We start from the raw sequence: 27166 nt of genomic DNA on the forward strand, positions 1-27166 counted from the left end.
GCAGTGTGGAAGAGTTGTTTTTGATTCTGTCACTTGAGGTGAAGATGGGGTCCAGTATGTGTCTTGCTGGGTGTGTTGGTTGAGAAACGAGCTAGGTGATTCTGATGTTGCTCAAGCTTTTGAGGAGTGGTGAGGAGCAGGGGCCATTTAGGTCTCTGTATATTTTTCCAGAAATTTTATTTTTTCGTAATATTACTTACTGTAGGGCCTATCTGTCAGCAAAGAAGAAAGACCCTTTTTTTGACAATAGACAGTCCTAGAAATATTTTTTGTGACAGTACAATAACAGAAGATACAACAAAGACCACACAGAAAAATATATGTTAGGCAATTACCTGGACATTAGGTTCCAACTCAACTAGCTTATTTTCCAACGGTGAGGTCTCATTGTATTCTTTTAATGCTTCCTCTAACCTTTCAGTCTGCTTGACACTCATTGGCCGCCATCTTGCTTTCTTCTTAGGTTTTGTCTCCCAAACAACATCAGAACTAGTGGAAAAATCATCAAATATATGAATCTAATGAGAAGATACTGAGTCACCCTGAAACACAAAACAGCGAGCTATCTAGATCGGTCAAATATGCAGTGAGACACAAGTTACTTGCACTCGGTAAAGCTCTTTCTGGTAGATATTCGATCAAACCACAGATTACTCACCTTGTGAATACTCTCATTCGCCAGATTGGATCTGGATACTTTTCTTAGCAATTCCATCACACAGGTAGGTGGCTCTGTGTCTGGTTGGGTATGTCCTTCCTCGGAAGTGAGGTCGAGGCCACAGTATAACTGCCACCAGTGTGCGTCAATGTCAGCTTCTTCTGATACCTGTCCATGCCTTCGGATAGGGAGCCTTCAATAACCGAACTGCGCCAGTGTGCAGATCTCTACTTGGAATCCTAATGAACAGGAAGGATGGTGGGCTGGTGAGGAGTGTGTGGTTACATGGGTGTATCTACCAGAACGAGAATTACCAAATGTAAGTAACTTATTCTTCTGTTGAATATTTGTAACCACACACTCCTCACCTTGTGAATAGATACCAAAGCAGTAACTACCTAGGTGTCTGTGGAATGGCTGAGACCAGAAAATCCTTCAAGACTGAATGGGCAAAATGCCCCTCCCTCCGGACCTGGCTATCTAAGCAGAATTGCGTCACAAACGCATGTACTGATGCTCACGTAGCAGCCTGGCACATGTCCAAGACAGGCACTTGACGCACCAGTGCAGATGGTGTGGCCTTGGCCTTGGTAGATAAACCGGCAGACCTTCCAGAGGGTGTTTCGTAGCCAATTCAAAATAAATTGTAATACAATGGACAATCCTTTGGAGATGGTCTGTTTCAGTACTGCCTTTTCTTTCTTTGTACCAGAGAACCCAATGAAGAGTTGATTGTCCACCACATGGTCACTATTGCGATCAATGTGGAAGCTCTGAGCTCTTAAGCTCAAAGCGAAGGATCCTTTCTTGGTTGGAGGAGGAGGGGAAAATAATGCAACTAGTGTGATAGACTGCCAGTTGTGGAAGGGTACGAAACCTTTCGGGAGGAAAACTGCCCTAGTCCGTAGTATTAGCTTATCTAGTAAGAAGGTGGGATAATGTTGATGGACAGAAACAGCTTTGTAGATAAGCTGACATGATTGCTATGAGATGCATAGGGATGCTCGCATCGCCGTCTTGCAGATGTCAGCTATGGAGATACCACTAGCAAGCAAAGAAGTGGCCGATTTGATGCTGGCGGAATTGGTTCTGATTTATTCTGGATAAAACTTTTTGTCCAAACGTTGAAAATATAGTATGATCTATTCTGAAAAGGTCCTCTTTTGTACCACTTTTCCCTTCTTGGCACAGTACCCAAGGAAGAGCTGGTCATTCAGCCATATGTCTTTGGTATGGCTTAGACATTTGTTAACCACTTGTGTTGACAACCGGTCTACAATCCAACCTATTCAACCACTCCTCTTTCTTAATGGGATGGGGGTAAACATTCTAAAGGGTGTTGGACTGACCAAGGTGGTAGTCACCAACTTTAAAATTCAGGAAAGCAGCCCTGGTATGCAACACCAACTTGCAAAGGGCAGTGGTGAGGCCAAAGTGGAGCACAGAGAACTGAAAGTGCCCAGGTCTACCTGAAATGTCAGATAGAATCTGTGGGATTGCAGTAAAGGTATGTGGAAATAGGCATTTTGCCAATGCAATGCCACCATCCAGCTCCCTTTTCGTTTTGTGCCCTCCCCGCTCCCGCCTCCCAGCTGCTCCTCCCTCCCTCCCACTTGGCCATTATTGGCGACCGTGCGGCGCAGGTGAGTGTGACCTGTTCTCAGGACACCCCCGCGCCGCACGGCCACCAGCTGCGTGTGTGCACCTCGCCTTGCTGCTGCCCGCAGCCTCGTTGAGCCTGCCTCACTAACCCTCCCCCTCCGCCGTACTTGCGTGTGCTGTGTAACCTTCTTTGTCTCCTATTTGTTTTATTTGCCTTGTGTTTGCCACTGCTGTCCCCTTGCACGCTGTTGTTCTAGCCTTTGTTATTGTACCTCAGTCCCCCTGTGCCTGCCCGCCCCGCTCCCCGGTTCCCGCCGCCGTGCAAGCGGCCACGCCTCCTCTTCGTTTTGTGCCCTCCCCGCTCCCGCCTCCCAGCTGCTCCTCCCTCCCACTTCGCCATAAATGGCGACTGCGCGTACGCGCAGCGGGCGCGCCGATTGTGCGCCGAAGGCGCGCCAAAGGCAAGCCCGTCTGCGCCCGTCCGCGCCTGGCCCGCGCCCAGTGCCAGGACCCCTGGCCCCCACCGCTGCAAGACGACCCGACAGACCTACGACGCCGCCGCCCTCAACGCACTCAATGCCGGCCGAAACCCCGCCTGCTGCCGGGCCGCCCCGAAACGCATTCACGGACCCTTCACCTGCAGAACCTGCAAGTTCACCTGCCTCCGAACCCGCACCGCACCCGCCAAGCCAAGCACCAGCAGCAACCTCAAGTGCATCCTGCTCAACACCCGCTCCGTCCACACAAACGCCGTGGAACTCTGGAACCTCCTCGACACAACATCACCAGACATCGCCTTTCTCACGGAAACCTGGATGAACGCCTCCTCAGCCCCCGACATCGCCATCGCCATCCCGGACGGGTACAAGATCATCAGGAGGGACCGCGTCAACCGGACCGGAGGAGGCATCGCCATCGTCCACAAGAACACCATCCGCATCACGACCGACTCCAACGACACCTTCGCCGCCGCCGAACACCTCCACTTCCAGATTCACACCGACCCAAAGACGACCCTCAGAGGCACCCTCGTCTACAGACCCCCGGGACCACGCACACAATTCAGCGAAGACATCACAGACTTCATCAGCCCACACGCCCTCCCCTCCGCCGACTACATCCTCCTAGGGGACCTCAACTTCCACCTGGAGAACAACAAGGACCGCAACACCGTCGCCCTGCTGGACAACCTCGCCAACCTCGGACTCAAGCAACTGGTCAACACCCCCACCCACTACGCCGGCCACACGCTTGACCCCGTCTTCTCCTCCAGCAAGCACATCTCCTTCAGCCACTCCACCGAACTCCACTGGACCGACCACAGCTGCGTCCACTTCAGCTTCAGAAGAACCACAACCCACCACCACCCGCAACAGGTTCCTCACAGAAGCTGGAGCAAGATCACCGCCGACCAGCTCACCACCTCCCTCAGCCAGAACCCACCCGCCAGCACAACGGACCCAAACGAAGCAGCCCGCAACTTCACGAAGTGGCTGACCGCCTGCGCCGACGACCTCGCACCACTGAAGAACCATCCCAACAGACCCAGACACAAGAAGGCCTCCTGGTTCACCGACGAACTCAAGGACTCCAAGAAGACCTGCCGCACCCTCGAGAAAGCCTGGCTCCTCGACCAGACCACTGACAACATGACCGCCCTCAAACACGCCACCCGCAAGCACCACCAGCTCATCCGCACCACCAAAAAGAAATCACTGAAGGAACGACTTGACAACAACGCCCACGACAGCAAGGAACTCTTCACCATCGTCAAGGAGTTCTCCAACCCCAGCACCGGCAACAACGACATCACTCCCTCACAAGATCTCTGCGACTCTCTCGCCTCTTTCTTCCACCGCAAGATTGCCGACATCCACAACAATATCAGCGCACCATCCACGCACCCAACCGTCGAACCAACGCCCCCCCACCGCCACCCTCTGCACCTGGACCACGGTGACCACCGAAGACACAGCCCGCACGATGAACACCATCCACTCCGGATCTCCGACCGACCCCTGCCACCACCACGTCTTCAACAAGGCCCACTCCACCATAGCACCCCAACTCCGGGACATCATCAACACCTCCATCAACACCGCCACCTTCCCGGAGAGCTGGAAGCATGCCGAGCTCAGCGCCCTACTGAAGAAACCAACAGCGGACCCCACCGACCTCAAAAACGTCCGCCCCATCTCGTTCCTCCCTTTTCCTGCCAAAGTCATCGAGAAGATCGTCAACAGACAGCTTGCCGCCTTCCTCGAGACGAACGGATCCCTCGACCCCTCGCAGTCCGGGTTCAGAGCCAACCACAGCACCAAGACCGCCCTCATCGCAGCCACCGATGACATCCGAGCCCTGCTCGACAACGGGGAAACAGCGGCACTCATCCTCCTGGACCTCTCTGCAGCGTTCGACACCGTCTGCCACCGCACCCTAGTTCAACGCCTCAGCAACATCGGCATCCAAGAGAAGGCACTGGAGTGGATCATCTCGTTCCTCGCCTGTAGAACACAGAGAGTCCGCCTCCCCCCGTTTCGATCCGAGGCCACCGAAGTCATCTGCGGCGTTCCACAAGGATCATCACTCAGCCCCACCCTCTTCAACGTCTACATGAGACCTCTTGCTGCCATTGCACGCCAACACAACCTCAACATCATCTCCTACGCCGACGACACCCAGTTGATCCTCTCCCTCACCAGAGACCCCGACACCGCCAGAACCAGCCTGCACGAAGGGATGAAAGACGTTGCCGAGTGGATGAAGAACAGCCGCCTGAAACTGAACTCAGACAAGACGGAAGTCCTCATCCTGGGACCATCGCCCTCCGCCTGGGACGACTCCTGGTGGCCCCCAGCCCAGGGCACCGCTCCCAAGCCAACAGACCACGCACGCAACCTAGGCTTCATCCTGGAATCCTCCCTCTCGATGACCAGACAAGTCAACGCCGTCTCCTCATCATGCTTCCACACCCTACGCATGCTCCGCAAGATCTTCCGATGGATCCAGACCGAAACCAGGAAGACGGTCACCCAGGCCCTCGTCACCAGCCGACTGGACTACGAAACACCCTCTACGCCGGAACCACAGCCAAGCTACAGAAAAAACTCCAACGCATCCAGAACGCCTCCGCCCGACTCATCCTGGACATCCCCCGACGCAGCAACATCTCCGGCCACCTGAGGAACCTGCACTGGCTCCCTGTCAACAAGAGGATCACGTTCAGGCTCCTCACCCACGCACACAAGTCTCTCCACGACCTGGGCCCCAAGTACCTCAACGACCGCCTGACCTTCTACACGCCCACCCGCCAGCTACGGTCTTCTAGCCTTGCCTTCCCCGCCGTACCATGCATCCGAAGAGCCACCGCCGGAGGCAGATCCTTCTCCTACCTGGCGGCCAAGACATGGAACTCCCTCCCCATCCACCTCCGGCTGACCCAGGACCATCTCGCCTTCAGGAGACAACTCAAGACCTGGCTGTTCGAGCAGTAGCGGACCCCCTCCCCCAAGCGCCTTGAGACCCTTCCGGGTGAGTAGTGCGCTATACAAATGTCATGATTGATTGATTGATTGGAACCAGGACAGACAGAACATGATGTCGGCACCCTATCTATAGTTCCCTTCTCCAAGTGAGCATGAACTTCTAGTTGGAGAATGGGCAAGTGGTCCTTCAGAGGCTGTTCTGATTTTGTGACATGTCTGGAGGGGTGGACAAGAAGGGCAGGACATAATAGCACTGGGCCATTAAAAGAACTCAGATGTCTGATGTGATGCTTTGCGCCACCTGTGGAGGTAATAACTTATCTGGGTTCCAACCAGGAGACAGTATGTGGATGTAGAAAAAGTAAAGAGGTTTTGCAGCAGCATGGCCTCCATTGCGCCCCTCTTCCAAAGCCTCGAAACCGGCATTGTTCTTGGGGCAACTGCCGTAGAGGATGTGCAAGGTAAAAAAATACGCTGTTGCTTTGATTTTATTAATGTTCTCTAATGTCGAGTCTACCTTGTCTTCAAAGAGACAGGTGCCATCAAATGGCATGTCCATAAGGAATTGTAGGACCACTGGAGAAGCCTGTGGATATTAGGCATGGATTGCACCGAAGAACTAGTATCAACTACCCTACCCTGTAGTGCCCTGGCCCAACCTAATCACACACTTCATTCCGCCTTGTACATCCTGAATTATTTGTTGTAGATTTGCACAAAGGTCGGTTTGGGACTGTGGGCAAGGTATCGCTCGCCATGTCACGCAATGTATGCGAGTAAAGCCCCAGAAGACAACTCGAATTCAGAGACCTTAGGGCAAGATTGTCAGAGGAAACCATTCATTTCCCCAATGTCTCCATGTGTTTCGACTCTGTTTGGTGGGATGTGTAGGAAGGAAGGATCATTCTGGCATAGATACCCCACTTTTTGCACTGTGTCAGTGTGTTCCACTGTAATTCACAGGCATCTTGCTAACCAGGACTACAGTGACTGTACTCTCTCCCCTAAATTTGCTGGTAAGTACTTTCTACACTCCACAACCGGCATACTGGGATCATTGTAAGTCCAACACAAAGCCATAGCCCCTGGCAGTGGGGCTATGGCTTTGTGTTAAAATATTTAGAAAATTGAAGGATTTGTGAATCTTGGATGACCTATGGCCAACCCCCTGGTACTGGGGTACCCAGAGCCTTGGTACACCAGGGGTCTCCCATAGTCTGGAGCAAATATTATGCCACCCAAGGGAGCCCATGCAAATATGCCTGCAGACCTGCCATTGCAGTCTGCATGATAGGGTGCATGCATGTCATCCCTAAGGTAGCCCCCAAGTCCAACGGCAGGGTGCATGGTTCCAAGTGTGTGGGTAACCCTGGACTAGCAGAGGTACCCTTACAAACCCGGACTCCAAATTCTGGGTTTGTAAGTGCAGGACAGCCATTAAAGAGCATGTAGTGGACACTGGCAAGTCGAGATGTCTAACTACATAATGGCTGCCCGAACCTGGTCATGTTTGGTATCGATATGAATGTAGGTGGATCTGCACACCTAAATGTAATCAATGTACTCAAAATTGTAACTAAAAGTTATTAAAGTGTGCACGTGCGAAGCATGGGGAAGGGGTACCACCGTCCCTAGGTATAATATCTGAAAGGAGTACTTGAAGACAAGGACTATGCTACGCACAGCTATCTGGCAATCATGCCTCAAAAATTATAAAAACTTCGTTTTAACCAACATTAGTTGATATTAAACACATTCATTTTAAACATTTATTTAAAGTGTTTCACATAAATATTCAAAAGCAAAATGACGCAGTATTCTGATAGATTCATTCTTTGATAAGTAGAATCCAACTCAATAAATCACAAATGGAAAAATCATTAATCAAATCAAAACAACCCAATGCATTTCGGGTTCACCCGAACCCTTCTTCAGGGGTTATATAAAGCGTTTGTTTTCTGGTTCTCCGGGCTGGTTCAGAAGCCGGATCTACAAACAAAAATACATTATATCCACATTTCAGTAATATTTCATACATGTCACGTATTTGATAATACCTACAGCTATAGCCTTAGGGTTTGCATGCTCCTGTGACACCAAAGTCTCTGTGAGAACTGAAGAAAAGACCAAAGAATCAAAAAAGCCAAGGAAAAAAATCAATCCATGCTGTGGTTTGATCATGTAATGAACCTAAAGTGAGCAAGAACCTAACCCATCGTGAATTATATGTGTCGAATTGTGTTCTAGAGAATTCAATGTGAACCAGAGAGGTTAAATAGTGATTATAAAACAGCCGTGCTCTAAAAAATATTAGACGTTATCAGCCAAACCTATAAGTGCCTTAGTACCTGTACTGCAATGGTCAGGAAAAAAGAAGTTGTCCGTTGCCAAATTACAAGATCCTGTAGATAATACAATAATCCTAATTGTAAATCCATGTGTAATGAACGCCAGTTCCAAAGCAAAAAAGTAAAATGGTGAAGTAATGCGCCTACCGTCTCAGTATGACCAGATGCGAGCTGTTAAGTTACAAGATGCTCCCAAGTCAACTTCGTAGATCCACACCTATACACAAATTGCAAGGTATCAAATACAACCCCTGTTTATTTTAAAGTCAAATCATAAGTTCAACCTCGGGGAAAACCCTTTCTTACCGATAGCTGCACGATAAGACCCTTATCCAAATAATCCGTGTTTGCTCGTATCTCACTCGCTCCTGGCGCCAATCCCCTAGACGAAATAATAATACTATCAAAAACTGTTCGTGATGAGCATTATGCCTGCCACTCCTACGCCATGCATCTTATAACATCTCCTACCTCCGGACCAAAGTTTCCATCCAGTAATCCAATCTCCACCTCCAAGTTAAATGGACTCGACCCCGCGGGTTTTCCACGTACTTAACCTGATGCGACCCGGATGTAGACATAAAAAGTGGACTCAAAGTTAAAAACAACCAGATCCAATATGGCGATTCCACACGATCTCCTCAGTGCAGGGTTCAAGACTACCCCTGTGTTTTACCTTGTGAAAAGCCTTGTCTTCAAAAAGTAAAAAGTAGTGTGTATTTAAAGAAAATGAATAAATAAAAAGAAGAAAGTAAAGATAATAAAGTAAGGTGAAATACATGTTTCCAAAGAAGTGATACTTCAACCTGGTATAACGTGAGAATGCAAATTTACCCTGTACAGTCTATAAAATTCACACGAAACATAAAAGTTCATAATGGTCATTGAGACCCCCCGGGATTATGGTCCCCAACTTTTTTATCCATTCTGTCTCTTTACGAGCCAGTGTGGTGTTGATATCCATGCCAGACTGTGATGTGATATGTTCTAGAATGGTAAATCGTAGTTGAGGGATGGTGTGTGTGGCATTAACCCAATGTGCAGATAAAGATGAATTCATATTTTTGTTCCTGATACGACTTTTATGTTCTATAATCCTTGTTTTAATTTTCCTGCTGGTTCTGCCAATGTAGACTAGACCGCATGGACATTTGATTGCATATATCACATTCTCTGTTCTACAGTCAGATGTGTGTTTCAAGGATATCGCTTTTCCTGTCTTGGGATGTTCAAATTCCTTTCCTATGATAACATTTCCACACTGCCCACAATTGTGGCATTTTCTCATGCCCTTAAATGTCTTCATACATTGTTGTGTTCCAGGTCTTTTCAAAAGTTCTCGTAAGTTCTGGGCACGAGTATGTGCGAACAGTGGTGGTTGCGTGAAGATATTACGAAAATCAGGCTAATTTTCTATTAGTTCCCATCTCTTACGTATTATGGACTTTATCTTCGGAGCCTGAACTGAGTGTTTAAGAACGTACACTTCTCTTTTCACTGAGGATTTAGTCTGTTTTTTCAATAGGTCATCTCTTTTCCTAGTGGACACTGTCCTTTTAGCCTCATTGAGTGTGGATTCAGGATAACCTCTCTTCTTATATTGTTTTATTTCTTGTTCTATTTCTTGTTCACATACTGTGTTGTCTGAAGTAATTCTTTTAATCCTCATTAGTTGTGAAACCGGTAGATGTTGTTTCAAGGTTAAAGGATGGGCACTTGAGAAGTGCAACGCACTGTTCACATCTGTAGGTTTTCGATAAACTTTCGTTTCAAGGCCTTCATCTGTCTTCAAGATCTCAATATCCAAAAAATGTATCCTGTTGGTATCAATCTCTGATGTAAATTGAATTCTGTTGTTGTATGTGTTACGTTCAATCAAACACTTTTCTAATTGTTATCTAGATCCTTTCCAAATTACAAGGATGTCATCGATGTATCGCATAAATAGAATCGTATGCTCTTTCCATTCAGGATGGCTCAGTATGAATTGATGTTCAAAGTGTGCCATGTAGGTATTCGCATATGCGGGTGCCCCCGGAAAACCCATTGAGGTACCTGTCCTCTGCACATAGAATTTGTCCTGCCACTTGAAATAACTATGGTAGAGTGCAAAGTGTAGAAGTTCAAGTAGAAACACACTTTTGTCACTTGAGAGATGTGAATTTAGTAACCTCCATTCTGTTGCCTCTAATCCTTCCCCATGGGCGATGGACGTATACAACGCCACTACGTCGATAGTACACAAAAGTATATCCTCATGAAAGTTCTCTTGTACTGCTTCAAGTTTCTTCAAACAATCTGTCGTGTCCTTTACATAAGTCGACCACGTTTGTACAAGTGGTTGTAGGTGATGATCAAGAAAGTATCCTAAGGCTTCATGTATTGATCCGCATCCAGCTACAATTGGGCGAAATGGTGGATTCTCTCTGTTCTTATGTACTTTAGGTAACATATATATCGATGGAATCTGAGGATGTTGGTTGTACAAAAATTGCCGTTCTTGGTCATTGATCACTCCCATCTCTAAACCTTTATCCAAGATTTTTATTAAAATATGTTGGAATTCTTGTGTAGGATCATATGTCAACTGGATATACGTGTCATCATTCTGAACATGTGCATTCACACCTTGATGATAAAATTCACTGTCGAGTACTACCAGTGCTCCTCCCTTATCAGCAGGTTGAACAGTGATGGAGGGGTCTTGTTTCATTTTATTCAAAATCCTTCTTTCCTGCAAGGAGAAATTACAGTAGACCGGTGGTTTATACCTCACTTGTTCCAAATCTTTTTTAAACAAAACTTCAAAGTTATCCAATGTCTTGTGTGAGATTGGAGAGAGGAATTTGCTTTTTGGTTTAAATTGACGTTCTGACGAGGATGCTGTGTCATCAGTGATCTGTGTAGAAAAGAACCAACGTAATCTTAATTTTCTCATAAATTTAAACAGAGACACTTCGGTCTCTAGCTCATTCGTGGTGTAAGTGGGTACCAAAGATGCTCCTTTGTTAAGTATCTGAAGTTCGGTCTTATTGAGCCTTTTATGAGAAATATTAATCACCAATGATTCATCCGGACTCATTTCTTCGTGTCTCTCCTCGGTCTCCCTGTTTCGGTCTGTGTGACCTTTTTTGTTTTGTCCCCTGCGGATCCTCCTTCTCCTGTTGTTGTTTTGTCGGGAGGTATTTTGTCCCCCTGACCCACCTCTAAAAAAGGCTGTCCTGTGGATGTGCTTGCGGATGTCTCATCCCTTGTTTTCGCTAGATTCTGTGCTACTGATGTTGCACTGGGTCTCTGCATGGACAAGTCCTGATCCGTTGCGACACTCTCCTCTGATGAGATGAGGTCTATACGTGGGCAGAAAATTATGCTCAGAAAAGAGTCTTAAAAAAAACAGGGACCGCCTCATCGTGCAGCTATCGGTAAGAAAGGGTTTTCCCCGAGGTTGAACTTATGATTTGACTTTAAAATAAACAGTGGTTGTATTTGATACCTTGAAATTTGTGTATAGGTGTGGATCTACGAAGTTGACTTGGGAGCATCTTGTAACTTAACAGCTCGCATCTGGTCATACTGAGACGGTAGGCGCATTACTTCACCATTTTACTTTTTTGCTTTGGAACTGGCGTTCATTACACATGGATTTACAATTAGGATTATTGTATTATCTACAGGATCTTGTAATTTGGCAACGGACAACTTCTTTTTTCCTGACCATTGCAGTACAGGTACTAAGGCACTTATAGGTTTGGCTGATAACGTCTAATATTGACATTCACATTGAATTCTCTAGAACACGATTCAACACGTATAATTCACGATGGGTTAGGTTCTTGCTCACTTTAGTTTCATTACATGATCAAACCACAGCATGGATTGATTTTTTCCTTGGCTTTTTTGATTCTTTGGTCTTTTCTTCAGTTCTCACAGAGACTTTGGTGTCACAGGAGCATGCAAACCCTAAGGCTATAGCTGTAGGTATTATCAAATACGTGACATGTATGAAATATTATTGAAATGTGGATATAATGTATTTTTGTTTGTAGATCCGGCACCTGAACCAGCCCGGAGAACCAGAAAACAAAAGCTTTAAATAACCCCTGAAGAAGGGTTCGGGTGAACCCGAAATGCATTGGGTTGTTTTGATTTGATTAATGATTTTTCCATTTGTGATTTATTGAGTTGGATTCTACTTATCAATGAATGAATCTATCAGAATACTGCGTCATTTTTCTTTTGAATATTTATGTGAAACACTTTAAATAAATGTTTAAAATGAATGTGTTTAATATCAACTAATGTTGGTTAAAATGAAGTTTTTATAATTTTTGAGGCATGATTGCCAGATAGCTGTGCGTAGCATAGTCCTTGTCTTCAAGTACTCCTTTCAGACATGTTTGGTATCGAACATGTTGGAATCATGCAGGTTCACAGACTCCAATGTTAGTTGCATGAGGCCATGTACTGGTACTACCTGTGTAGGCGTATAGGGTCTGGATGCCAGCCCGCACTGCTGCCAACCCTAGACAGTGTTCTGCCTCCGTGCTGAGGAAATTCACTTGGGCAGGGGACGCTAACCACAGGATTTCCTGCAATGGAGAGGTGTGACAACCACTCCTTAAGAATTAGATAGGGTGGAGGTGCTTCAGAGCACCACCAGATATCATTAAAGGGCACATTTGGTGCTCTCCATGCATAAACCAGTTTGGCCCAGTTCAGAAGAGCTTGGCTCCCGCTCTGGCACGAAACTACACAAAGGAGAGAGGAGTGACCAATCCTTTGCCCAGCTCCTCCCTAGGGAGGTGCCCCAGAGATCCTCTAGGTGACCACTTGATTCTGTCACGCTGAATCTTGGCTCCTGTGAGCATTTGACTGACTAGAAAATCTGAGTAGCTCCAATAGGTGGGTCACCAAAGAAGAGGTCCTTCCCCTTTTTAAGGTTAATTAAGGTCAGTCCTTACTTTGAGTACTTAGATTTGTTCCAACAGCAACCTCAGTAGGTATATTTGTTTTAACAACCATTGGGGGAATCTTGAGTTCAAGAATTGTTGCCACCCTTCTGATTACCATGGAAAATGAGGCAGATGGGGGGGGGGGGGGGGGGGGGGGAGGGTAGACTGGCCAATGTGGCAAGGAAGATTAACGCTTGAGTTGGAGCTCCAGCGACAGAGCCGTGCAGGAGTGAATATCCCAATATTCCCACAACACAGATATTACTCAGAGGGGTGTCGCAGTGGCAGGGGTACTGGGGTGCAGGTGAACTGAGCTGCACCCACCCCCGGAGGTCAAAATGGGGAGGAAGCCGGAGGTGTGACGGCCACAAGTGAAGTCGGGTGGCGGTAGTGGCTGAATGAAAGGGCAGGCTCTAGGTCATGAAACATGGTGCCTGGAGAGTTGCCAGGGCCGGCAGCTTGGTGGGCCACAGGTGCTATTAGTGGTGGCAGTAGGGGCTGAGGGAAACCTCCTGGGACAGAGACGTGGCTTCAAGACCTTTGTGAGAGCAGCTTGGCATCCCCCCCCAGGGGGAGTGAGTGGTGGCAGAAAAAGTCAGGGTACAGCAATAGAGGCTCAGCCACGAGGCCCGACCAGGCAGACGGACACTGGGCCCCACCTCAGGAGGACACATTGCCCTGATGGGTGGCTCAGCAGTATAGGACAAAAGAAATGGGGCACTGTGAGTAGCAAGGGGGCGGCCCCAGGCCCCCTCAGTGGTAATGAAAAGGAGGCTTGCTGAAGCCTTATCAGGTTAACTGTGGTGCAGGGTGATCAGGTATCCCCCTAGCAGACACGAAGATCTACCCATGTGGGCTGGACCACTGGCCGCTGCCACCTTGGAGATGGGTGGCCCTCCTTGTGGAGTGAAGGTATGGTGCACCCCAAAACCACAAAAATAACGCAGGACAGAGGCGCTGCACACCAGATAATAGTTGTCAAGCGAGGAGGTGAATCGGAACTGGCAGCACACACGGATAGGATCTTAAGGGAAATTTGTGATACCAAGACCTCCCTGGAGCACAGACCACAAAAAGAAGGTGGACAGGGTGACGGAGGCAGTGGGCACAATAAAACAGTTCAAATGCATAGTGGTGAATGGTTAGGACAAAATACAACAACTACGAAAGAATACTGGGACTTTGACAGCCAGATTGGAAGATGCTGAGGGCTGCTTCCGCTATAATAATGTGCACCTGATTAGGGTCCTGAAAAAGTTGAAGGACTCAGCATTTAGCAGGTGTTAGAAATTGGGTTATTTGTTCACTGGGGTATAAGCACTGCTCAAACAATAACCAAGTTCCTAGTCAGGGTGAGGTACAAGCAATCCCTAAAGAACAAGTTACTTACCTTCGGTAACAATATATCTTTAAGAAACATAGGTTAGTTATAAATTCCTTACCTTAGAATTACTTCCAGGCGTCAGATTGGATCTGGAAAGTTTTTCATCAGCAATACCCCTACGCATCGGAAGGTGGTGTCGGTCGACTCCACATTCGTCGCTTGCGTCGTGTTAGCTGGAATGACGTAGCGGTAGCTACATAGATGCCGCCCTCACGCGCTGTCAGTTCTGTACACGACTTTCCACGCCAGAAGAGCAGAGAAATACAAGACACTGACCACTGGTGCACACAACTAGGGCCCTGAAAGGAAGTCCTTAACCCTAGTAGTCACTTTGCAGAACAGGGAGGAGGTGGAGCGGTAAAGAATCTTTAACTAACCTATGTTTATTAGAGATAATCATTACCAAAGGTAAGTAACTTGAAACAGTTAGTTATAGATTCCTTACCTCAGAATAGATACCCCAGCAATACCAACCCTGGAGGTGGGTCTGCGAACTAAGTTCACACCAGGAAGTGTTGGAGAACAGAACAGCTCAGACTTGGCTGTCCAGGCAGTAGTGTCTAGTAAACGTGTGCCGCAATGCCCACGCAGCTGCCTGGCAGATGTCATTAAGGGGGACTCCACGTCCCAAAGCAGTGGTAGCTGCTGTCTCCCTGGTGGAATGGGCGCGCAACCCCTTTGGAGGCTCTTTCTTTGCCAAAGAATAACAAGCTTTAATGCACAAAATGACACATCTAGAAATGGTCCGTTTGTCCACGTTCCGAACATTTTTAGCGCCCACGTAGCCAACAAAAAGCTGGTCATCCACCCGAAATTGTTTTGTGACATCCAAGTAAAAGGAAAGCACGCGCTTTGGATCCAGATGGTGGAGCCTCTCTTCTTCTTTGGAAGGATGCGGAGGCGGAAAGAAGGTACGCAAAGTGATGGTCTGTCCAATGTGGAAAGGAATAACTACTTTGGGAGGGAAGGAAGGACGAGTTCGAAGGACAACCTCGTCCGGATGAACAGTCAGAAAAGGAGGCTTAGAAGAAAGTGCTTGGAGCTCACTCAACCTGCGTGCAGAGTTGATGGCTACCAGAAAGTTTTTAAGGTCAGAAGCCTGAGAAGACAGTTATGTAGCGGCTCAAAGGGAGCGTACATAAGATATGAAAGAACCAAGTTGAAGTCCCACTGAGGCATTAGGAAGGGAACAGGAGGAAAAAGATGAGTAATGCCTTTCAGGAAGCGATTTACAACCGGGGACTTGAAAAGAGAAGGCTGATCAAGATGCATAAGAAAGGCTGAAATGGCCGAGAGGTAGCCCTTTACAGTGCCCAGAAGAGAGCCCTGCTGGGCCAAAGAAAGGAGGAACAAGAGGACCTCAGAAAGAGGGGTGGAAAGGGGATCCACAGCATTGGCTGTACACCAAGCCACAAATGTGTTCCACCTGCAGGCGTATACCGTCTTAGTGGAGGGACGTCTGGCTGCCAAGATAACATCAGAGAGTAGCAGTGCCTACATTTTCGGCAAAATAATTAGCAATTGCAGTGGAAAGGGAGCTATGAAAAACCAGGTCTTCGAGTAATGGAGGGAGCAGTTTCCAGGTAGGTATTAGTGTGGCGATCTTCCCCCATGTTAGCGTGACTTCAAATGGGTTGTGGTCCGATAATGTTTTTCCTACGTATGTGGTGGCTGTGACATGAGTAAGTAAACGCCTGGAGCAAAATATTCTGTCAATACGGGTGTGTAATCCGTGTGGTGGTGAGAAGAAGGAATATTCTTTACTGTCAGGATTATGCTTACGCCAGACGTCCGCCAATCCCTTTAGTGCGTCCGCCTGTTTTTTTTACAATTAGTACCTTGCAATGGAGGGTGTGAGCGGTCTAGTCCCAAAACAGCATTAAAGTCCCCTCCTATGATCCAAGGGTAAGTGTCCCATCCCGTCAGTGCATTGGTAAGCATGCCTAGAAATCTTTCCTGCGCATATACATGGCCCAATACTATATGTTCCCCATCAAGGAAACCATGCAATAGGACATATCTGCCATTCAAATCTATTCTTTGTTCAATCAGTGAGATGGGGATGCCGCTTCTGAACCATATTACAGCCCCGCGGGCAAACGCTCAGTAGGAGGTAAAATACAATTGCCCTCTCCATTTCTTTTGTAACTTTGTGGCTTCTGTGAATGTAAGATGGGATTCTTGAAAAAAACAATGTGTACCCTTCTGCGATTGAGTTTTGCAAGTATTCTGTGTCTCTTGTGTACAGAGCCCACACCCTTAACATTCCAGGATAGGCATGTATATTTACCAGGTTGAGCCATTTAGTTTTGCATAATGTAGTGTAATGTATCGTGTCCTGGACCCGTTCTGCTGACCATAAGAAGACTGAACAATGTCTGAGTCTGTGCCCCTGCACACCATTGAAATTCTCAATACTAGGTTCCCCTTTAGAACAGTAGAGGACCAAACGATGACAAGTTCAACCAATGACTTGTAAACTTCATAACATAATGCAGTCGCCACGGGGGAAATGGTAACCACCCATTGATTGACGTGCATAATAACACGCACAACATGTACGATTGTGGTGCCCCTGCCCAGGCCCCATCCAAGCAGGGAGACAATTTACATTGGGTTCATCCACTATCATACCACCTTGTATTGTATACTCATCTGTTTAAGGCATATGATCAACATTGGAATTGCTCAGCGTTGATCATATATATTTATTTGAAGTCTGCGGAGAGAGTCTGAGTGGATAGTGTCGTCTTCTGAAGAGTCCACTGACTTGGCGATAGATGTCTTGTCTTGTTCCCCCATTGCCGCCGCAGCTCGTATAGCATCCTTTTGATTTACTGAGATCTGATCCGGTGTGGGATTTTCTTGCGAAACACCTCGAGATTTCTGGCTGTTGTTCGTTTTTGTTCTCCTTGATCTTGGTAGTCTTTGTGATAAAGGCCGCCTCTGTTGATTTGCTTGGGACTGCCAGTTGACTGCCAGGCTCTCCATCTTGAGCACTGGCTAGTGTCCGCCAGTAACAAAGTTGCCCCACTGAAGGTCATAAAAACTAAACGTCCTCATGACGCCCAACGGTGGTTTACAGAGCAGCTAAAAAAGGACAAATTGGCCCTCCGTCAGGCAAAACGCCGCTGGAGGCGCAACTATGACCTGGAACTTAAATCTGCCTATGTTGTATTGCTGAAACTTTACAAAAATTCCATCCTGCTTGCCAAGACCACCTATTTTTCCCAGAAAATTACTGACTCAGCCTCTAAAGCCAAGGAGATCTTTTCCATCGTTAATGAGCTTACTTCACCGGACCGAGTAACTGCCCAACCTCTGCCTACACAGGCTCTCTGCGATTCCCTCAATTCCTACTTTATTAATAAAATTGCAACTATTAAAAATAATATTCCCTCTCCTTCCTCCCCTCCCCCCCGGCCTTACCTCCTGTGAATTCTTCCCGGTTGGATGTCATTCCCCCGATTTCCACAACTGACTTTGTATCCCTGTTGAACAAAGTGAGCTCGGGCTCACCCAACGATTGCTGCCCCCCACAGATCCTCAAGGAGTTTTTTTTGGCTTGTCCGGATCCCCCGCTTGAATTGCTTAATAACTCTTTAACCACAGGCACCGTCCCTGACTCATTCAAACGTGCTGTTGTGGTCCCCATCCTAAAGAAATTGAATGCCGACCCCTCGGTATTGAGCAATTTTCGGCCTATCTCCCTCCTTCCCTATCTCTGGAAGATTCTGGAGGCCCATGTCACTGGCTGCCTCAGTGCGTTCATTGAGGAATCTTCTTTTCTGGATGCCCAGCAGGCTGGTTTCCGGCCGGCCCACTCCACCGAAGCTGTCATCGTGGCTGTAATGGACGCACTGAGGAAAGGTGCCGAAAAGAACATCTCCCAGGCCCTTGTACTATTGGATCTGTCGGCAGCTTTTGACACGGCCGTTCACGAAATACTGATCGACCGTGTCAGTAACGCTGGCATTCAGGGCATGGCTCTGACGTGGATTAGATCTTTCTTGCACCAGCGCACCCAGGCGGTCCACCTGTCCACCTACTCAGCATCTCACTTCTCCCTCACCTGTGGAGTTCCGCAGGGTTCGGCCCTGTCGCCGCTCTTGGATAACCTTTACATGCAGCCCCTCATAGCCTCCCTCCATCATAACCCGGTTACCATCTTTAACTATGCTGATGACCTTCAGCTGGTTTTCCCTATCGACTCTGCCCCTTCCTCCCGTGCCAACTTTCAATCCACCATGCTCTCCATCTCTGAGTGGATGTATAATAGCCAGCTGAAGCTCAACCCCGATAAGACGGAGCTGGTTCTGTTGTGTGGGCCAGCCAACCCCTGGAACACCAACTTTTGGCCTTCCTCCCTTGGCTCCCCTCCCAACCCTGTCAATTCGGTGAAAAGTCTTGGCGTAATTATCTGTAGTGACTTGTCAATGAAGCCTCAAATAAATGCAGTTACCTCCTCCTGCTTTTTTCACCTTCGCAGGATTCGTAAAATCTGCAGGTTTCCGACTAGAGAGGCGCTCATCCTCGTCATTATGGCCTTAATTACTTCCCGGATTGACTATGCTAATACCCTCTATGTTGGGATCCCTGCCTATCAACTGCATTGGCTACAGCTGGTGCAAAACCAGGCAGCTAGATTAGTCTTCCACCAGCCTAAACACCAACACGTCTCGCCTCTACTGAGGAACCTTCATTGGCTCCCAGTATCTAAGTGCTGCTTGTTTAAACTCGGATGCACCATCTTTAAGGCCTTATCTGATCTAGCCCCAGCATTCATTGCGTCTAGAATCCAGCGTTATGCCCCCCTGCGAGATTTGCGTTCTTCCTCCTATAACCTGCTTGTCAGCCCGCGGTTAAAACGGAAAAAACACGGCGGTCAGTGTTTCTCCTTCCTAGCCCCCAAGTTGTGGAACTCTCTCCCGAGCAATCTCAGACTTAGCTCCAGCTATGATTCCTACCGGAAGTTGCTCAATACTCATCTCTTCCAACAAGCCTATGAGTAACTCATGCACCTGTTTCTCGCCCTTCCGTTTTGAGCGCCATGAAACCGCCTGGTGACCGTGCGCTGTACAAGTTCTTTTAACATAACATAACAACATGGGACGATTCCTGTGCCGTATTGGGTGTCAGAGTAATTTCCACCCAGTCCATTGCTTCATCCCGGGTATCAAAAAACAAGGCTTTCTGACCAAAGACAACTTTTAAGCGGGCAAGGAAGAGTAATGCATACTTTAGATTATGAGTTTGAAGCCTCTTTTAACCTCTTGGAACGTGGCTCTAGCCTTCTGCACCGTCATGGTAAAGTCTGGGTATAGTGAAATACTTTTATTTTCAAAGTGGATTGGAGCGTTTTCCCTGGCAGCATGTAGGATCATGTCCCAGTCTTTATAGTTCAGTATGCGTGCTATGATTGGCCTGGGTGACGCACCAGGAGGTGGAGGTCTTGGCAGTACTCTGAGTGCCCGTTCCACACTGTACATGTCCGTAAGTTCCGTCGGTGCAACATGATCTCATAGCCATGTTTCTATAAATTGGGTGGGGCTGGTTCCTTCGCTGAGCTCCGGTATGCCCAGAATTAGAACTTTATTGCGGCGGGATCTCTCTTCTGCATCATCAACCCTTTCTTGTAATGCCACAAGTTGACATTGCAATTGTTCTATTTGGGAAGCGTGTGTTTGTTGTTGGGGTGCCAGATCATCGAGCATTACCTTATTAGTTTATACCTTCTCCGCTAGTTTCGTATGGTCTGCCTTAAAGTAAAGCTAGTGGTCAGTGTACCTATTTGTGCTTCAATAGCTGTACGTGATTCCCTTATTTCCTGCAGAATCGGATCTAGCTTATCTGTCCGGGATTCGTAGGCAGTATCACATCCTGTTCTGAGGTTGGTGTTTGGTCATTATTAGCTGTGCGTTCCGTTAATTCAGAGGACAGGGGTCAGTTTGTTTGGTTTTAAGACGTCCCATTTTTATTAGGGTACTCGCACACGTTACCTCCAGGCCACTTTAGGATAGTACCCTGTTCCGTCCGCAAAGTACACCTGTTGCTGCTAGAAAATTCCGCTCCTCTCCCCTATATAGAGGCGTATATAGTGGCTATCCCTCTACCCAGGATGTATAGTTGATAGGAGAACTTTCTGCCCTGCTGTTCTCTGCACTGTCTGAATCCAAGTGTTAGGTATGAGGAAGAGTGTGACATGCGCTTGTTTCTGTGTTACCCCTGTATGCCTATTGGCATACTATTGCTCTCCGGGGGCCACGTAGGTATTCAACAGTCACATCACATGAGTTCTGTCATAGCGTGTTCCATTTATCAGCCAAGACAGCCCTCTTCTCGATCACTGTGCACCGCCCAGCTTGAACGCAGTATAGTGTCTGATAAAAGTTTGTTGCAGAGGAGATAGCAGCACAGACTTTTATGCCATCAAGAAAAGTAGGAGAAACTGGGATGTCAGATATATGCTCCTCCGATTCAGCGATGGGGGTCTATTAGCCAGTTTTCAAGTGGCGAGGTTCAGCCACGTTAGGAGGAGTCAAGCCTAATTTTTATATATTCCCCCATTGTTCTTTATAGTCCTGCAGCCTACCGACGGGGGTCTCCTTGCAGTCACAGTCTATTTCAATTCAGCGGGCACTGAGGGTTCTACATGCCTGCCTAGGCTCCGGTGCTTCCTGGCATAGTCGCGCCTGCCATTTTGTTCTTCCTCCCAGCTTACTCCATACCTTTAGTCTGTGGCCTTTTAAGGCATGCGAAGTCTACTTTTTGATCGCGGTCAGCACAAACAGGATCCGGAGTCACCGCCTTCTATTGTCTTCTCTGCTGGGCCTCCAACAGTTGACACGGTGCTTCCCTCCGGCACTGTCAGAGTGCGTCGCCCAGTATTGCTACATAGTCAGATGGGCCGCAACGCCTCCGTCTTCAATTCCGTGCTTGATTTTGTTTTTGGAAGCATTGCTGTATTCCCCGGCATCTCAGGAGCGCAGGACTCTGGATTTGGAGTATAAATGAACACCCAGTGTCAGTATCTTTAGCAAAGTGTTGGGGCTCAACGCGGAGCTCTGCTAGTTACCGTCAGCCAAGCTTGGCAGTTGGCCACGCCCCCATCTTCGTGAGCTGTTTCTTAAGGTACCACTGCGTGTATCTTTTCCATTTTGCTGTATAACATTTTCTTGTTGTTGGTTTTCTTGCTTCCCGGAGAACACCATTGTACTCTTGGGTAGTTTGAGTGTGCACATTTTAAGTCCTCAGGAGCCATGCTGCTAAGCTTAAGCTTTCTGGTTCTGGGTGTAGTTCCCTTCAGTTTTGGAATGTTAATAGGTCTTGACTTCTTGGTAGTTTGTGCATTGTTCCCTGAGATATTTCCATTATCTCAGAGAACCAAGTTTGCCTGGCCCACTGTGGTGCAATGAGAATCATTGCCATGTGACTGATTTTGCATTTGAGGATTACTTTGTGAAGTAGTGGGATGAAGGGGAAAAGCTTAAGCAAATATCCCTGACCAGTCCATCCATAGGGCATTCCCTAGGGACTGATTGCACGGCTGCCTGGATGTGAAGTTTGAGCATTTTGCATTGTGGGGTGTTGCAAATAAGTCTATTTGTGGGGGTCCCCCATTTTTTTGAAGATCTTTTTGAGTTCCGATTGATTCATTACATTTGTCTGCTCAGTCTGCCCGCTACGATATTGTCCTTCCCTGGTAAGTGTATCGCTACTATGTCTATGTTCGTTTGGATTGCTCATTTCCAAATTTCTTGGGCTAGAGTAGAGAGGGCTAGAGACTGAATTCCCCCGTTTTGTTTATATAAAACATGGTTGTTGTGTTGTCCGTTTTAATCAACACGTTCTTGTTGTAAATTTGTTTTTGAAATGCTTTCAAGTCTAATAACACTGTTTTCAACTCTATAAAGTTGATGTGTTTCACTGCATCCTGGTGCGTCCACAATCAATGCACCTTGAGATTGTTCATGGTTGCTCCCCACCCTTTTTAGGACGCATCCGCTATTATGTTCACTGTTGGGGTTCGTTATGTGAAAGCTGTGCCCAGTGATATGTTTGTCTTGTTCCACCATGCCAGACGGTATGAGCTTACTCTTACTAACCAGTCGTCTAGATATGGATAGCCATACATTCCCCGTCTTCTTAGGTTTGAGTCTACTGTTGCTAGGCATTTTGTGAACACTCTTGGTGCTGATTTGAGTCTAAATGCTAGCACCTTGAGCTGTAAGTGTGTTTTGTGGACTACGAACCTTAATAGGTGTTTGTGTCTTTCGTTCATGGAGATGTGCAAGTAGGCGTCCTTTAAATTTATGGTTGCCATGTAATCTCCTTGCTGCATTTGTGGAATCACCTCCTGCAACGTTGTCATCTTCAACCTTTGTGCCTTTATGTACTTGTTTAGGAACCTTAAGTCTAATATTGGGCGTAGTGTCCCATCTACCTTTGGAATTAGGAAGTATGTTGAGTAAATACCTTTGTTGCTTGCCTTGTGAGGCACCTGTTCTATTGCCTGTTTAGTTTGAAGTTCTTGCACTTCTTCCTGTAGTTGAGATAATTCCCTTTGTGAATATACCTTTGGTTTTGGTCTTTTGTTGGGTGGTTCTTTGGTTAGCTCTATGCAGTAACCGTATTACATTATGTTTAACACCCATTTGTCCGTTGTTATTTTCTTCCATTATTGGAGGAAAAATGTTAATCTGCCTCCCACTGTTGTTGTGTGACCTGTTCGCATACCGGCTGTTGAGCTTGTGCAGGTTGTAATGCTGTGGGTACACTTTGTGCCCTTTTTGGAGTGCAGTCACTTGGTGGTAGTTAGTGGACCACCTCTTTGCTGTTGTTGGCCCCTTCCCCGTGGGTGCCCACGAAAGGACTGTCTTCCCTGCTGTTACGGATGGTTTTGTTGTTGGCCCAGGTGTTGAGTTTGGCTTATACCTTGGTATGTTTGTTGGTATGCTTGGTGTGAGGTAGTTGGTAGATGGCCACCTCTACCTGTTGATCTCCTGGATGGGGTTCCTCTACGCATGCCTCTAAATTGTAGAGCACCCATCGACCTTGCTGTGTCGTTGTCTTTTTTCAATTGATTTAGCTTCTCGTCCACCACGCTCCCGAATAACTGTTCTCCATTGAATGGTGAATTTATTATGTTGCTTTGGACTTCTGGATTGAAGCCTGAGATTCTCAGCCAAGAAGGTCTCCTCTCTGTAATGCCAATCATCATTTGTCTACTGGAGGTTTTTGCAGCATCCAGAGCAGATTTTAAGCATGTATTTGCAATATTTTTCCCACTTTCCACTAAGTGGGTAGTCCTCTTTTTGAACTGCTCGGGGAGGTGTTTCAGCAGATCACCTATCTCTTCACAATGTTGGTACGCATGACGGTTCAGCAACGCATTCGAGTTAGCTATGCGCCATCGGTTTGCAGCACTTCTCTGTACCTTTCTTCCGACTAGGTCTATTCTCTTGCTTTAACTTGTCTGGGGATGGGACAGCAGTTGTTGGCACATTTGTTCTTTTTCTGGCTGTGGAAGTGATAACAGAGTCAGCCGCTATTGACCCTTTGATGTAGTTAGGATCTTTTGAGGAATGTTTGTATTTCTTCTCACCTCTTGGTGTGGCCGCCTTGCATGTAGCAGGCTCCTTAAATGCTTACTTTCCTTGATCTAGCACACTTGGTAGCATTGGAAAGAATTGTCTCCTTGATTGTATTGGCATCAAGGTTTCCAACAGAAAGCAGGACTGTGGTTTCTCCTCTTCCAAATGCACTCCATAAGTTTCTGCTGCATTTTTTTGACCTGATTGTACATTCCAATGTCATCAGGCAGTGAGGATCTCAAGGGATATGTATCAATTGCCTCTTCTGGTGATTCTGCATTGAAATCTTGCCATTGGAGGTCCTGGGTCTCTGAGGCCGCCGACTCCACATATGTTTGTTCGCCTCTGTCCCTTTCTTTGTTGAAGAAGTAATCTTCTTCCTCTTGCTCGTCGAGCCGGTTCGGGTGTCGCCTGAGGCTGTAACTCTTCAATGACATTGTCTGCTTCTGTAGAAGCCTTCGACGGAATCTTGAATTGTTTCAAGCCGTCGTCTAATTCTTTTTTGCGCTTTAGTATACTCGCCATTTTGGCTTTGAGGCGCTGCCTGTTCTACCTCGGCTGTGTGTGTTTCGACGCCGAGAGTTTCGGTCTTCCTTTTCGTGCTTGCCGACGCCGATGCGGTCGCGAAAGCCTGTTTCGAACTCTCCTTTGTCGATGTCGAAGCCTCTTTATCGTGTCCGTCTTTCGAAGTCTTCAATTTTTCAAGGGTCTTTGCCGTACTGGAGTCCTTGTCTAAGGATCCGACGAGCTGCCTCTCTTTGGATGTTTCTGCAGTCGTCGATTGCTTTGATGCCGAGGCTCCTCTCAAGGTTTTTGAGTCAGTTTTTCATGACTCTTCAACTTTTTTCGGGACCAACGTACCTCTTATCTCCTTAGAAGTCTTCTTGATCATTATGAACTGGACGTCTGTGTCCTCGTCGACTTCAAGCCCTTCTGTGACACTGTCCTCTTCTTCGCTGGAGAGGCCCAGGTCTTGAAGCGATCGTGGAGGGCCCTGTCCCTGTACCTCAACGTCTTTGGGGTGAAGGCCGAACATGCGTTGCAGTCTTGACTTTGGTGATCGAGCGGGAGGCAAAGGTTGCAGACTGGATGCTGATATTTTGCGCGTACTTATGGTGGCAATTCTTGCAGATCTTGAACGCCGTCTTGTCCATTAATTTGCGCAGGGAGCCCCCTGCATGTGCATTCTCCGGTTGTTTGAAGTTTTGGTGTTTTCACCTTTCAGCGTACTCCGAATGCTCGAATGTAGGTATTGTTGACCTACATAACAAATTTTTTCAATTTTCGTGGATTCTTCTCTCCAAATCCTTAGAGCTCCTTCCGTGACTATCCAGACCCAACGGTGGAAAAAAAGAATCTGAAGATGGCGATCAAGAGTGGGAGCTTCCGGAGGAAGCACGTCAACGTCACAGAAAGGAATTAAATGGTGTTATGTCGACGCCCACCAAACCCCCCCCCCAAAAACTGAAGAAATACTACGATTTCAGACCTAACCACTAGATGGTGGAATAATGGACCCAACCACTAGATGGAGGAATAATGCACAGCATGTGATTCCAGAAAAAATTCACACTGCAAAACGTATTTTCCTGCAACTAAGTATTGTTGATTTGAAGTAATAAACATACAAAAAGTAATATTTTTACAAACAATTAGTCTTGGATTAAGTCATTGAGTGCGTGTAATCATTTCTTGTCTGAGTGTGTACAACAAATGCTGAACACAGCCCTCTGATCAGTCTAACTGCTCGACCAGACTACCACAAAAGAGAGCATTTGGTATTATCTACTTTAGCCTCTGGGGATCCACTGGACTCTGTGCACGCTATACCTTACTTTGGTATAGTATATACATAGCCAGTATCCTACAGGCATCAGCTCCGAAGGCTTCAAAATAAGACACATGAGCGCTTGTTGAACTCCAGTCTTGGTACCGGTCTGCAAACAGGTGAAAGCATCCCAGTACACTCTCCAGAAAGTCCCATTATTACGGGCTGAATAAATACCAGTGCTCTGGCAGGACTTCCTTCTGTAGTAGGATATTGCCACCAGATGTACATTTACAGACGCATGTTACAATCATAAATTAACCAAGCCAGCAGCAGTCTGTGTGGTTTGTTCAGAACTGAATACAGACTTAGCTCTGAGCACTAAGCCTAAAAACTCTTTCAGATTATAGGTAATGTAGGTGGAACCAGCCTTGAAGCTGGGAAGTATGCTCCTTGACTTCAGTAATAAATCCAAATGCCCAAACTCTAGGTCTGTAGGAGCAACTCCAGGATGTTGTGTGTCTGTGTTCAGCAGAAAGTGAGGATGTCTGGACAGCCAAGAAAACTCTAGGAACAGTGTTTGAATTGTCCAAGTTGAAAAAACCAGGATCATTCTACAACTACACTCCACAAGAGGCAAAGCAGAAGCATTAGTGGGAAAGGGTAGATGAACTCTCCTTTGCAGTCTATGGAGAAATATACCCACTGACTTTGGTTTCTGAACCCTGAAGGTGAAGGCAGAGAATATGCTACTTACTTATCCCCACTACAAATAGCTGCATACTTGAGATTCTGTTCGAAATGGTCATGCACCACTGTCTAATTGAGTTCCCACTTGTGTAACTTGCACAATGAACTCTGGTTATCTTCACTGACGCTCTTTATTACTGGCAGCTGCCTTTTCATGCAGGAAATATTTTGAAAACTCACATCCAGATGCCAGATACTTCTCCAGAATGGGTCAGTGAATGGATGATGTCCTGCTTCAGAATGTAGAATAAAATACTAGTGATGTCTGTTAATATCAGAGTGACCTTTCTGGGGCTTTCTGCCTGGAATTATGTCAGGGTAAACTTGATCACCCACAGTTCCATCAGGCTAATGTGTAATGTATTTTTTCATCCATAATCACTATGCCTCTAGAGGGAAAGGGGCATACTGAATGTCAGATGCAGACAATGGCTCTATCGATCTAGGGCTGCTTTTACTATGTCTGTCTCCGCCACCACATATTGCCACTCTCCTGATACCTGTGGGGTTGAGGGGTGGGGATGTAGGGGAGTTCCAGTGGCTCGCCAACCCTCTTTAAGGGGGCAATGGGCACCGCAGCTGCGAAACTGCTGGCCACCTTGCTGGGGCTAAATTAGGTGACTGTG

The 27166-nt window shown here is 47.1% G+C and overlaps 1 protein-coding gene across 2 annotated transcripts in view; it reads right to left on the bottom strand.

Annotated features, from left to right (window-relative positions):
• Positions 1–27166, bottom strand: part of VPS13A (vacuolar protein sorting 13 homolog A) — a 2196319-nt gene that overhangs the window by 757020 nt on the left and 1412133 nt on the right. For both annotated transcript variants that reach the window (XM_078675860.1, XM_078675861.1), the window contains exon 55: positions 336–489. In XM_078675860.1, coding sequence (XP_078531986.1) covers positions 336–489 — 154 coding nt within the window. The remainder of the gene's footprint in view (positions 1–335; positions 490–27166) is intronic.

Source organism: Lissotriton helveticus, chromosome 2_1, assembly GCF_964261635.1.
Source record: "Lissotriton helveticus chromosome 2_1, aLisHel1.1, whole genome shotgun sequence".
Classification (NCBI taxonomy): Eukaryota; Metazoa; Chordata; class Amphibia; order Caudata; family Salamandridae; genus Lissotriton; species Lissotriton helveticus.